The sequence below is a fragment of the Mobula birostris genome, chromosome 2 (genome assembly GCF_030028105.1).
Source record: "Mobula birostris isolate sMobBir1 chromosome 2, sMobBir1.hap1, whole genome shotgun sequence".
NCBI classification, from domain to species: domain Eukaryota; kingdom Metazoa; phylum Chordata; class Chondrichthyes; order Myliobatiformes; family Myliobatidae; genus Mobula; species Mobula birostris.
In genome coordinates, this window is record NC_092371.1 from 155,661,509 (window position 1) to 155,674,815 (window position 13,307).

General features: G+C 40.0%; 1 protein-coding gene across 2 annotated transcripts in view; it reads right to left on the minus strand.

Moving 5' to 3' along the window:
• The window catches only part of col19a1 (collagen type XIX alpha 1 chain), a 374,732-nt gene that overhangs the window by 26,274 nt on the left and 335,151 nt on the right, over positions 1-13,307 (minus strand). For both annotated transcript variants that reach the window (XM_072250470.1, XM_072250475.1), the window contains exon 53: positions 3,551-3,617. In XM_072250470.1, coding sequence (XP_072106571.1) covers positions 3,551-3,617 — 67 coding nt within the window. The remainder of the gene's footprint in view (positions 1-3,550; positions 3,618-13,307) is intronic.

A 13,307-nucleotide genomic window follows, 5' to 3' on the forward strand; every position in this document is an offset into this window, starting at 1 on the left:
TCTTGAGGGTTGAAGAATGTCTTGTTGCATGTCATAATCTTGGTTTTTAATTGCCTGCCCTCTAGAAAGATATTGTAAGAAGTCTGAAAATTAATGAAGAATTTAAGAAAGAATAAATATACACATGCAGAGAAACTATTTACCTGAATAGGATTTAGGTAGAAGGATGAATGGAATTTAGATCAAGGAAACACATTTTTACAATCAATCCAACATGGAGAGTAATTTATGTGTATCACTTGATATAAGTATAGATAATCCCTGAGTTATCTAAGCTTCATGTTCCTGAAAACTGTACATCAGCTAATCCCTCCATAAGTCAATAGTATCTACTTTTTACAGTTACTATATCACATCACTCAATGTATATTTTCGTTTTGTGATCTTTTTTCTTTCTTTTCTTTGAATATTCACCTTAGCACTACCCATACTTTTAACTTTTGGAATATCTTCTGCAGCCTATCCTTCGTTTTTTGGATGACTTCCATTTCCTCGATGTGTAGCCACCTGGCTCAGCTTTTGATGTACGTAAGCCGAAGTCTTCCTCTAGGTTTACTCCCCTCAAACTTTCCAGAGAGTATGAGTTTTTCTAGTTCATCTTTCCGCATGATGTGTCCTAGGAATCTGAGTTGTCAAGTTCCTTTTCATAGCATGTAAATAATTGGAGGGCATAGCTTTAAGAAAACTGGATAAAGTTTAAAGGAAAATAGGGCAAGTTTTTTTAAACTTGTTAGGTACCTGGGGAAGTGGTCAAAGCAGACATAACAGCAACACTTAAGAGGCATGTAGTCAGCCACATGAACAGGCAGAGAATTGAGTGATACAGAGCCTGTACAAATAGGATAAGTTAGATTGGCATCACAGTCCATACAGATGTGGTGACCTGAAAGGCCTTTTTCCTGAGCTGTACTATTCGGTGTTTTATATTGTTACATTTGTCTGGCTTGCACTGGAGTTCTTCACAACAAGGATGTGATCTTAATGAGAAGATGGATGGGTGAAAGAGACCTAACTATGGAGGTCACGACTGAGAAGTAATATGCTTTTCATTAAAGGTACCCTATTCCTGTCCAGCCTAGAGCACAGACCTATCCAAGCCACAGAAGTATGCAAATTACCTTTCCAACAATGTCTGTTGTGGTCAGCTCTCTGACTTTGTTCCAACAGCAGTCAGATCCTGACATTATAAATCAAGCTCATGAGAGACAGCCAGCGATCAAGAGAACTTGAAGATTTATGGCAGATGAAATGAGAAACAAACATAAATGATCCACTACGACAGGAACAGAGAATGCTGTAAGTACACTGTTTGTGGAGAGAGAAACATACTGAACATGTCAGGTTGATGATCTTCTATCTAGACTAAGGTAGACAGCAAGATTGTTTTATATTGCAGAGAAGGGGAGGAATGGAGAAAACAGTGTGGGAAACAAAAGAGACTTAAGATGGCGATAACAGGACTGTGAACCTTTCAGACCCATACGAAGGATGTGTGAATAGGAATACGTCCAAGTGGCACCATCGCAAACTTATCCTCATAATTTATTTCAGCCTGTATTGTTCTTAGAATGTAGAACAGGAATAGGAATGGGCCTACAATTTCTATGTCAAACATGATGCCACATTAAGGTAATCCCTTCTGCCTGCAAGTGATCCATATCCCTCTATTCCACTGTATTTATGTGCCTAAAAAGTTTCTTCAACACCGGTATCGTATTAGCTTCACCGACCACATCCAGTGACATGTTCCAGGCACCACCCACACATCCCCATTAAACTTTTCCTCTTTCACCTTAGAGCTATGCTCCCTAGAGTGCAAGATTTCACCCATACATATATATCTTATAATCTTATAAGTATCTTTCACGTCACCTCTCAGCCTCCTACACTCCACAGAAACAAGCTTTTGCAAATTTTGAAGCCTACGACTGCCACATCTGCTCTCAGGGTGAGGATTTTCATTCCAGAATGAAGGCGATGTCCTCCTTTTTCAAAGAAAGGGATTCCCCTTCCTCCATCATCAACTCTGCCCTCAACCACATCTCTTCCATTTCATGCATGTCTGTTCTCACCCTATCCTACCCGGGATAGGGTTCCTCTTGTCCCTACCTACCACCCCACCAGGCATCCAGTAATTCTTCATAACTTCTGCCATCTCCAACGGGATCCCACCACCAAGCACATCTTTCCTTGCCCCCAACTTCCTGCTTTCCACAGAGATCACTCGCTATGCGACTCCCTTATCCATTCATCCCTCCTGCTACTTATCCTTGCAAGCAGAACAAGTACTACACCTGCCCCTACACCACCTCCCTCACTACCATTCAGGGCCCTAAACAGTCCTTCCAGGTGAGGCGACACTCCACCTGTGAGTCTGTTGAGGCCATATACTGTGTCCAGTGCTCCCAGTGTGGTCTCCTGTATATGGGTGAGACCCGATGAAGATTGGAAGACCACTTCACCAAGCTCCTATGCTCTGTCCGCCAGGAAAAGCAGGATCTCCCAGTGGCCCCCCATTGTAATTCCACTTCCCATTCTAATATGTCTATCAATGGCCTCCTTTACTGTTGTGATGAGGCCACACTCAAGTTGGAGGAACAACACCTTATATTCTATCTGGGTAGCCTCCAACCTGATGGCATGAAAATCAATTTCCCAAATTTCCAGTAATGCACCCCCTTCACCATTCCCCATCCCCTTTTCCCTCTCTCACCTTATCTCCTTGCCTACCCATCTCTCGTTCTCCTTCCCCTTCCCTTCTACTGTCTTCCAGGGCATTCTGTCCCCTCTGATTAGATTCCCCTTCCTTTCTCCAGCCCTGTATCCCTTTCAATCAACTTCCCAGCACCTTACTTCAACCCTCCCCCTCCTGGTTTCACCTATCCCCTTGTGTTTCTTCCTCCCCTCCTTTTAACTCTACTCCTTATCTTTTTTTCTCCAGTCCTGCCGAAGGGTCTCAGCCTGAACTGTCAACTGTACTCTTTTCCATAGATGCTGCCTGACCTGCTGAGTTCCTCCAGCATTTTGTGTGTGTTGTTCACAATGGTCTTCATTGAGATTGGCACTGTTGTAGACCTTTTAGTTATCCATCAAAAGATTAACTTTATTTGTCACATGTACATCTAAACACTGAAACGTACAGTGAAATGCATCATTTTGTGCCAATGACCGACAGTCTGAGGACTGTGCAGGGGGGAAGCCTGCAAATGTTGCCATGCTTTTGTCACCAACATGGGATGAGCACAATTCACTAACCCTGGAACATGGGAGTACTCTGGTGAAATGCACACGGTCACAGGAAAAACGTATAAACTCCAGCAGTAGGAATAGTATCATTACTATGATATTATTTGCATCAGAGACACTCTTGGCCTCCACCATAAAGGGAATAAACTTCCCCTTTGTTCTCTCTATCCCTCCTCCACCCACTTCTCTGCAATTTAGAACTTGATTGTTTTGCCTGGTTCTGTTATAAAGCCATTAAAAGGAAATGTTAATACTATTTCGATCCAGTATCATTCTTTTCAATTTCAATCTACTTCTTCCTTACCTTCAAAAATTCTGTGTATCTCCTGTCTTATAAATTTTGATAAATCTTCAAATGAAACTTTGGTGCCCTAATGAAGTAAAGAGAGAATTTAATGAATAAGGTAAATGACAATTAACATAAGTAAATAAAACAAGGTGGAAATAGTGAGATTAAATGACAGCCAGGTAATTAATGAGCTGATTATGAAGATTCGCAATGAGAGTAAAAGACATTTTGATTACACTTTAATCTGAATAAGTGCAAAATGTCGGAACTCTCAAACACAAACCAAAGGATGCAACCACCAAAGTCAATAAGTTAGCTCCATTGTTTTATTGGGTGACAGTGGGTATGAATGTGCCATGTTGGCGCCATTTTCAGATGGCTACTTACATATTTTCTATTGCATTATATGGATCCTGGTGTGAATGATCCTTAGCTTCGTACATGACTTAAATTTTAACTCATCCATTATTGATGCATTTAAATATATTTGAATATATTTGTATTATTCACCAGCTACAGTATATTGACACTTACACAACAAAGTATTGCATTTATAGCATATTTATTTATACATCTTGCATTAATTCCCAGAATACTTAACAGCTTATGAAATGTTTTTGAAGGAAAATTACTGCTATGCGGTAGGAGATGGGACAGCTAATCTGCATACAGCAAGACCCCACAAATACCAATTTGATGGTGATTGTATATGGATTAAATAATTTTGGGTGATTGATGATAAACTTAATGATTTACATTTGGTATCAATAAATCTTTAACATCCAGGTGAGAAAAGAGGACATCACCTCTGCTATCGCATTCAGTGTGTTGCTGGAAATGTCTACTGTATGAAAGTTTCTAGAGTGCAACCTGAACCTGGTAATATAATTAATTTGTAACTTTGGCTTTTCCATATTTATACCATGTTGTTGTACCAGCACTTCACAGAATGACCAGATGTAAAATTAGTCTCTGGAGGTCCTAATTATGAGCGTTGTGCTTGTGGGTGGTTTCCAATGGAGAACCCTTTGACTCCTCTATTGACACCAATCTTGTAACCAGAAGTTGCTACTGGAGCAGCTTCCATAACTATTGCCACCATTATTGTTCAACCTTGCAGTTAATCTCTCTTCAAGAACTTCTGGTGCAAACTAAAAGCTGTTACTACCAAGGACTGATAGAAGTTTGAGATGCTGATTGTTTGAAATCTACATTATGTTAAATGCTGCATTGTGATCTTTTTGCCACAGTATGTGCCATATCTTTCATCTTTAATCATAGAGATTCAATCAAAACAGATGATGCTGAGCCAAAGGAGGATCTAGTATGAGAGCTGATGAAGTTCTTGATCAAAGATATGCCTTTCAGGAGTGTCTGAATGGAGTGGAAGAAAGGAGAGAAAGAAATGTATGATCTGTTTTGTAGCTTCCAACCCAAGTCATTTGCCATCACTCAGCTTAAAAAGAAGGCACTGAGATTCTCACTGTCTCAAAACCTTTCTTTGATTTGCTATTTTAGAATATATTGTGAATGAGGCCAGATTTTCACTCTAAAAGTTGCATAGATATACTCTCAGAAATGAACTTTTGAACTAGGCAACAACACAAAAACATTATGTATAACACTGACAAGACTACTATTGATTATGAAAATATGGTGGTGTCCTCTTTTCCCTACCAGCTCCTGTTGTTAGTTTCATTCAAGCACATAAACACAAATGAAACGACACTGATTTTCAATAATTTGCTTCTTTTCCCAAAAGTTTGGTTATCCTATTATTGCATTCAGTTAAATTCCCAACCACAGAAACATGTACGAGGTTCAACTATTTATCGAACTAGAAGGGCTGAGATGGCCTGTTTCCATGCTGTAATTGTTATATGGTTATTTATCTCTCTTGGTTGAATTCTATAATAATGAATTAACTCCTATATTGCAACAATGTGCTCCAGTCATCTTACTAGGCAGAATTACAATGCTGACATCTAGTGGAAATATACGCCAAAAGCAGAATAAGACAAGAATCAATGCAATATGGACATGTTCCCAAACTAATAAAATAGGGCTCAATGGTACAGCTGATGTTCTTTATCAATTTTCTGGGAGCATTCAGCAGTTGGAAGGACCCCACCCAAGCAGCACTGTTTAAAGGAATCTTCAGATACATTCAGGTTAGTTAATAATTAATTTTAATTGTCTTTTTGATAAACCAGGAGATTTGCAGTCTGCTGATGGCTAGATCTGTGGCATTCAAGACTGATGATCTAGAACTATACAAGAAGTCCAGGTATAACCTATGGAAGGCTATTTTCAGGGTGAAAAAACAATTCTGATTGAAGTTAGAGGTGGAATCAGATACACGTCAGATCTGGCAGGGTTTGCAAGCCATTACTTCCTACATGGTGAAACCTACCATCGTGAATGTCTGTGATGATTCATTCCAGATAAGATCAATGCCTTTTACGTATGCTTTGAAAGGGAGAATAAAACTACACCTGTGTGAATCCCTGCAGCAACTGGTGATCTTGTGACCTCTGTCTCGGAGGCTGACATCATAACATCTTTCAAGAGAGTGAACCCTTGTGAGGCATCAGGCCCTGATAGAGTACCATATAACCATATAACAATTACAGAACGGAAACAGGCCATCTCGGCCCTTCTAATCTGTGCCGAACTCTTACTCTCACTTAATCGCACCAACCTGCACTCAGCCCATAACCCTCCATTGCTTTCCTGTCCATATAGCTATCCAATTTAACTTTAAGTGACAACATCAAACCTGCCTTAACCACTTCTGCTGGAAGTTCATTCCACACAGCTACCACTCTCTGAGTAAAGAAGTTCCCCCTCATGTTACCCCAAACTTTTGCCCCCTAACTCTCAACTTATGTCCTCTTGTTTGAATCTCCCCTACTCTCAATGGAAAAAGCCTATCCACGTCAACTCTATCTATCCCCCTCATAATTTTAAATACCTCTATCAAGTCCCCACTCAACCTTCTACGCTCCAAAGAATAAAGACCCAACTTGTTCAACCTTTCTCTGTAACTTAGGAGATGAAACCCAGGCAACAGTCTAGTAAATCTCCTCTGTACTCTTTCAATTTTATTGACATCTTTCCTATAATTCAGTGACCAGAACTGCACACAATACTCCAAATTTGGCCTTACCAATGCCTTATACAATTTCAACATTACATCCCAACTCCTATACTCAATGCTCTGATTTATAAAGGCCAGCATACCAAAAGCTTTCTTCACCACCCTATCCACATGAGATTCCACCTTCAGGGAACTATGCACCATTATTCCTAGATCCCTCTGTTCTACTGCATTCTTCAATGCCCTACCATTTACCATGTATGTCCTCTTTTGATTAGTCCTACCAAAATGTAGCACCTCACATTTTTCAGCATTAAACTCCATCTGCCATCTTTCAGCCCACTCTTCTAACTGGCCTAAATCTCTCTGCAAGCTTTGAAAACCTACTTCATTATCCATAACACCACCTATCTTAGTATCATCTGCATACTTACTAATCCAATTTACCACCCCATCATCCAGATCATTAATATATACGACAAACAACATTGGACCCAGTACAGATCCCTGAGGCACACCACCAGACACCGTCCTCCAATCTGACACACAGTTATCCACCACTACTCTCTGGCATCTCCCATCCAGCCACTGCTGAACCCATTTTACTACTTCGATATTAATACCTAACAATTGAACCTTCCTAACTAACCTTCCTTGTGGAACCTTGTCAAAGGCCTTACTGAAGTTCATATAGACAACATCCACCGCTTTACCCTCGTCAACTTTCCTAATAACCTTTTCAAAAAATTCAGTAAGATTTGTCAAACATGACTTTCCACGCACAAATCCATGTTGACTGTTCCTAATCAGACCCTGTCTATCCAGATAATTATATATACCATCTCTAAGAATAATTTCCACCAATTTACCCACCACTGTCGTCAAACTCACAGGCTGATAATTGCTAGGTTTACTCTTAGAACCCTTTTTAAATAATGGAACAACATGAGCAATACGCCAGTCCTCCGGCACCATCCCCATTTCTAATGACATTTGAAGTATTTCTGTCAGAGCCCCTGTTATTTCCACACTAACTTCCCTCAAGGTCCTAGGCAATATCCTGTCCGGACCCGGAGACTTATCCACTTTTATATTCCTTAAAAGCCCCAGTACTTCCTCTTCTTTAATCATCATACTTTCTATAACTACCCTTCTTGTTTCCCTTACCTTACACAATTCAACATCCTTCTCCTTAGTGAATACCGAAGAAAAGAAATTGTTCAAAATCTCCCCCATCTCTTTCGGCTTCGCACATAGCCGTCCACTCTGATTCTCTACGGGACCAATTTTATCCCTCACTATCCTTTTGCTATTAATATAACTGTAGAAACCCTTGGGATTTATTTTCACCTTACTTGCTAAAGCAGCCTCATATCTTCTTTTAGCTTTTCTAATTTCTTTCTTAAGATTCTTTTTACATTCTTTATATTCCTCGAGCACCTCATTTAATCCAAGCTGCCTATATTTATTTCAGATCCCTCTCTTTTTCCGAACCAAGTTTCCAATATCCCTTGAAAACCATGGCTCTCTCAAACTTTTAACCTTTCCTTTCAACCTAACAGGAACATAAAGATCCTGTACCCTCAAAATTTCACCTTTAAATGACCTCCATTTCTCTATTACATCCTTCCCATAAAACAATTGTCCCAATCCACTCCTTCTAAATCCTTTCACATCCCCTCAAAGTTAGCCTTTCTCCAATGAAAAATCTCAACCTTGGGTCCAGTCCTATCCTTCTCCATAATTATATTGAAACTAATGGTATTGTGATCACTGGATCTGAAGTGCTCCCCAACACATACCTCCGTCACCTGCCCTATCTCATTCCCTAACAGGAGATCCAACACTGCCCCTTCTCTAGTTGGTACCTCTATGTATTGCTGCAAAAAACTATCTTGCACACATTTTACAAACTCAAAACCATCCAGCCCATTTACAGTATGGGCTTTCCAGTCTATGTGTGGAAAATTTTAATCTCCCACAATCACAACCTTGTGCTTACTACAAATATCTGCTATCTCCTTACAAATTTGCTCCTCCTATTCTTGCTCCCCATTAGGTAGTCTATAATACACCCCAATAAACGTCACTACACTTTTCCTATTCCTCAACTCCAACCAAATAGCTTCCCTCGATGAGTCCTCTAACCTATCCTGTCAAAGCACCGCTGTTATATTTTCTCTGACAAGCAATGCAACACCTCCCCCTCTTGACCCTCCGATTCAATCACACCTGAAGCAGCGAAATCCAGGAATATTTAGTTGCCAATCATACCCCTCCTGCAACCATGTTTCACTAATAGTTACATCATCATATTTCCAGGTATCAGTCCATGCTCTAAACTCATCCATCTTTCTTACAATGCTCCAAGCATTAAAATACCTGGTAGGACATTGAAAACCTGTGTCAACTAACTAGCTGTAGTGTTCAGGGATATCTTCAATCTCTCACTGCTGCAGTTAAAGCTTACAAAAAGACGACAATCATTCCAGTGCCCAAGAGGAGCAGGGGGAGCTGCCTCAACAACTATTGCCCAGTTGCACTCACATCTATTGTAATGAAGTGCTGTGAGAAGTTGGTCATGGCTAAATCAACTCTTGCCTAAGCAAGAGCCTGAACTCACTGCAATTTGCCTATTGCCACTAATAGATCTACAGCAATGCAATCTCACTGGCTCTCTACTCAGCCTCGGATCACATGGACAATAGCAGTATTTACCTTAGATTGCTGATTATTGATTGCAGCTTAGTGTTAAACACAATCATACCCTCAGTTCTAATCAGAAAATTCCAAAACCTGGGCCTCTATACCTTCCTCTGCAACTAGATCCTTGACTTCCTTGTTGGGAGACCACAGTCAGTGCAGATCGAAAATAACATCTCTTCCTCGCTGACAATCAACACTGGCACACCTCAAGGATGCATGATTTACCCACTACTCTACTCTCTCTACAGCCTTGACTGTGTGGTTAGGCACAGCTAAAATGGCATCTATAAATTTGCTGGTGACTCAACTATTGCTGGCAGAAATTCAGATGGTGATGTGGAGGCGTACATGAGCAAGCTAGATCAGCTGGTGGAGCGGTGTCATAGCAACAACCTTGCACTCAACATTAGTAAGACCAAGGAATTAATTGTGGACTTTAGGAAAGGAAATTGAGAGAACACACGCACATTCTCATCAAGGGATCAGCAATGAAAAGGGTAGGTAGTTTTGAGTTTCTGGGGTGTCAACATCTCTGAAAGTCTATCCTGGGTTCAACATGTTGATGCAATTACAAAGGTAGCATATTAGAAGCTATATTTCATTAGGAGTTTGAGGAGACTAAGTATGTCACCAAAGACTCTTGCAAATTTCTACAGGTGTACCGTGGAGAGCTTTCTGACTGGCTGCATCACTGTCTGGTATGGAGGGGTCACTGCACAGGATCGTGAAAAGCTGCAGAAAGTTGTAAACTTAGTCAGCTCCATCATGGGCATGAGCCTCACCAGCATAGAAGACACCTTCAAAAGGCAATGGCTCAAAAAGTTGTTAACCATCATCAAGCATCCCCATCATGCAGTTCATGCCACCTTCTCATTAGTACCATCCAAGAGGAGTAAGAGGTACAGGAACCCAGAGACACACACACTCTAAACTTTTCAGGACAGCTGTTTTCCCTTTGCCATCAGATTTCTGAATGGGCAGAGATTTCTGCAGAAGAAGCTTAAATGAGTTTGACAGAGCAAAAACTGAATAGCAGATAAATTAGTTTCAGAAATTCATAACAGTATTTAGTTAAAAACCTTTATATATTTTTAATAACATATACAAAAATCTGGAGGAACTCAGTAGGTCAGGCAGAATCTAAAGAGAGAAATGAACAGTAGATATTTCACTTGATTTTTCATCAGCACAAGAGAGAAAGTGGGTTGAAGCCAGAATCTGGAGGGAGTGACAGGGTAATCTCCCAAGTTGATGGCCTTCTATCAGTACCTATCACTGGTTCCAGATTTTGCCTTCTGACAAAAATGTTCTGTAATTAATCTGTGACACTGTTCATGGTAACTTAAATTGTGCTGAGTTACAGATCAATTGTCTAGGGAACTCTCAGTGGAGTTAGAGATAGATCAGACCCCACTTTGTTCGTGTACTCAAAACCAACCAGCAGAAATGAAACTGAAGGTAGAATCCAGATGTTTTTCACATCTGGTCTTCAGCTTTATGCCAGTACAAGTGATCTCATGGATCAGCATCAGTTGCCGACTCTTACATCATTTAAGTGTTTGTTGTTTTGCTTTATCTTAATGCTCACAAGTAGTAGCATTTTAAGATATTTTCACTTACAATTATTTTTTTCATGTTTTGAAAAGTATTTTAAATAGTTCTTAGATGTTTCAGACACATTAAAACAGTTCAGATGACTCTGGGAGTAGTGAGTTGCCAAAGTTTGTCATGATTGTGGTGATACAGTTTGGAGCCTACTTGCTGCTGGGAGTCTGTGCCACCTTGCTGGACACCCATTGGGTGAAAGTTGTGGGGGGGAGGTGGGGTTCAGTGTTACTGGCCCCCTCAGTCAGAATCAGGTTTAATATCACTGGCTCATGTCATGAAATTTGTTAACTTAGTAGCAGCAGTACAATGCAATACGTGATAACAAAGTATATATATGTGTATTAAATAATTAGATTAAAAATTGTGTAAAAACAGAAATAATAAAAGTGAGGTAGTGTCCAAAGCTTCAACATCCATTTAAGAATTGAATGGCAGAGGGGAAGAAACTGTTCCTGAATCACTGAGTTTGTGCCTTCAGGCTTCAGTAACTTCTTCCTGACTATAACAATGAGAAGAGGACACGTCCTGGGTATTGGGGGTTCTTAATGATTGATGCCACCTTTCTGAGACACCGCTCCTTAACGATATCTTGGATACTGTGGAGGATAGTAGCCAAGATGGAGATGACTGATTTTACAACTTTCTATAGCTTATTTCAATGCTGTGCAGTAGCAACCCATCCCCCATACCAGACAGTGTTGGAGCCTCCGTGCTCTCCGTGGTACCTCTGTAAAAGTTTTTGAGTGTCTTAAGTGACAAACTATATCTCCTCAAACTCCTAATGAAATATAGCCACTTTCTTGCCTTCTTTATAGCTGCATTGATATGTTGGGACCGGGTTAGATCCTCAAAGATCTTCTCACCTATGTTCCCTCTAAGCTGCACGCGTGTGCACGCGCACACACACGTTTTTCAACCAGCGCACAAAGGAAATTAATGTGTGCACAAAAGGTTAGTTACCTAAAATAATGTAGTAATTAATAATTATACTTACTGAAAATAATCTTTTAGCTAAATGTTTCTGTTAACTAGTTATTGGTTTTTCAAATACCACAATGCACATCACCAATTGATCCATTTCATTTTGCACGAGGCAAAATTAACCAGATAAGAAAGTAGTATCTGGGAGATAATGTTCCGTGGAGTGACAAAGTTAAAGTTTTGCCAAGCCAACAACATGAAGAAAACGTCATAGTAGATACAAGTTCGCTGCTGACTTTTATAAATAGTCTTTGTGTTCATTTAGAAGAAAGGTTTCCTGAAGATTATTGGAAAACATTTTAACTCTGTTTTCTAAGTGTTTATTTTAAGTGTGCTTTTATTGCACATCAAGTGTTTATTCAGATGTTGACCATGCCTTTACTATGCATTAAGTGTCTGTTACTGAGTGCATGGGATTACTATGGTAGTTGGGATGTAACCATTGAATGAAACCTGTGTACTTTTAACCCCTCGAGAAAAACAAATGTAGCCAAGTAAGAGAGATAAGAGTAATTGATTTATTAGCTTAAGTGAAACTTACAGAGATATGCTAATGCTGTTAACCCAGAAGGGGTGCTATAAAGAATGCTGTGTGAAGACATCAACGGGCATTCAGTGGCAGACTTACAGAGCCTAGTCTACTGTCTGTCTCAGCTTTACTTTGCAAATTAAAGTTTAAAATTTCTTGGAGAATCTTCGGTGCTTCCTTGTCATTTATAAAACCACGACAAGTTGAGGTACAAGAATGGTCAGCTTTTGATTTCTCCGCAATTGCAGATTGTGACTTCACATTTGGCGATGAACAAGTTCATGCCTTATGTCCAAGATGTCATGATCTTCTAGCTGAAAATACTATAATAGTTAGACAGTTTAATGATTTCAAATTTTTTCCATGCAAGAAAAAATTAAATCCAAACTGATTTCAACTTTGCTCAAATGGTGGCATTTGTACTTCAAAATGAACCGTTTTGTGACCTTGCACAGTTGATGGACATTGGGGGAACCTTTCTTGCGTCTAGTGCGGACTGTGAGTGAGGCTTTAAACTAATGAATCAACTCAAAAACAAGCTGAGAAACCGTTTAGGTGAATGTCATTTGGATATGTTAATGAGAATCAAAATTGATAGAAGTGTACAAGATAATAAGAGGAATAGGTAGAGTGGATAACCAGTGCCTCTTCCCCAGGGCACCACTGCTCAATACAAGAGGACATGGCTTTAAGGTAAGGGGTGGGAAGTTCAAGGGGGATATTAGAGGAAGGTTTTTTACTCAGAGAGTGGTTGGGGCGTGGAATGCACTGCCTGAGTCAGTGATGGAGGCAGATACACTAGTGAAGTTTAAGAGACTACTAGACAGGTATACGGAGGAATTTAAGGT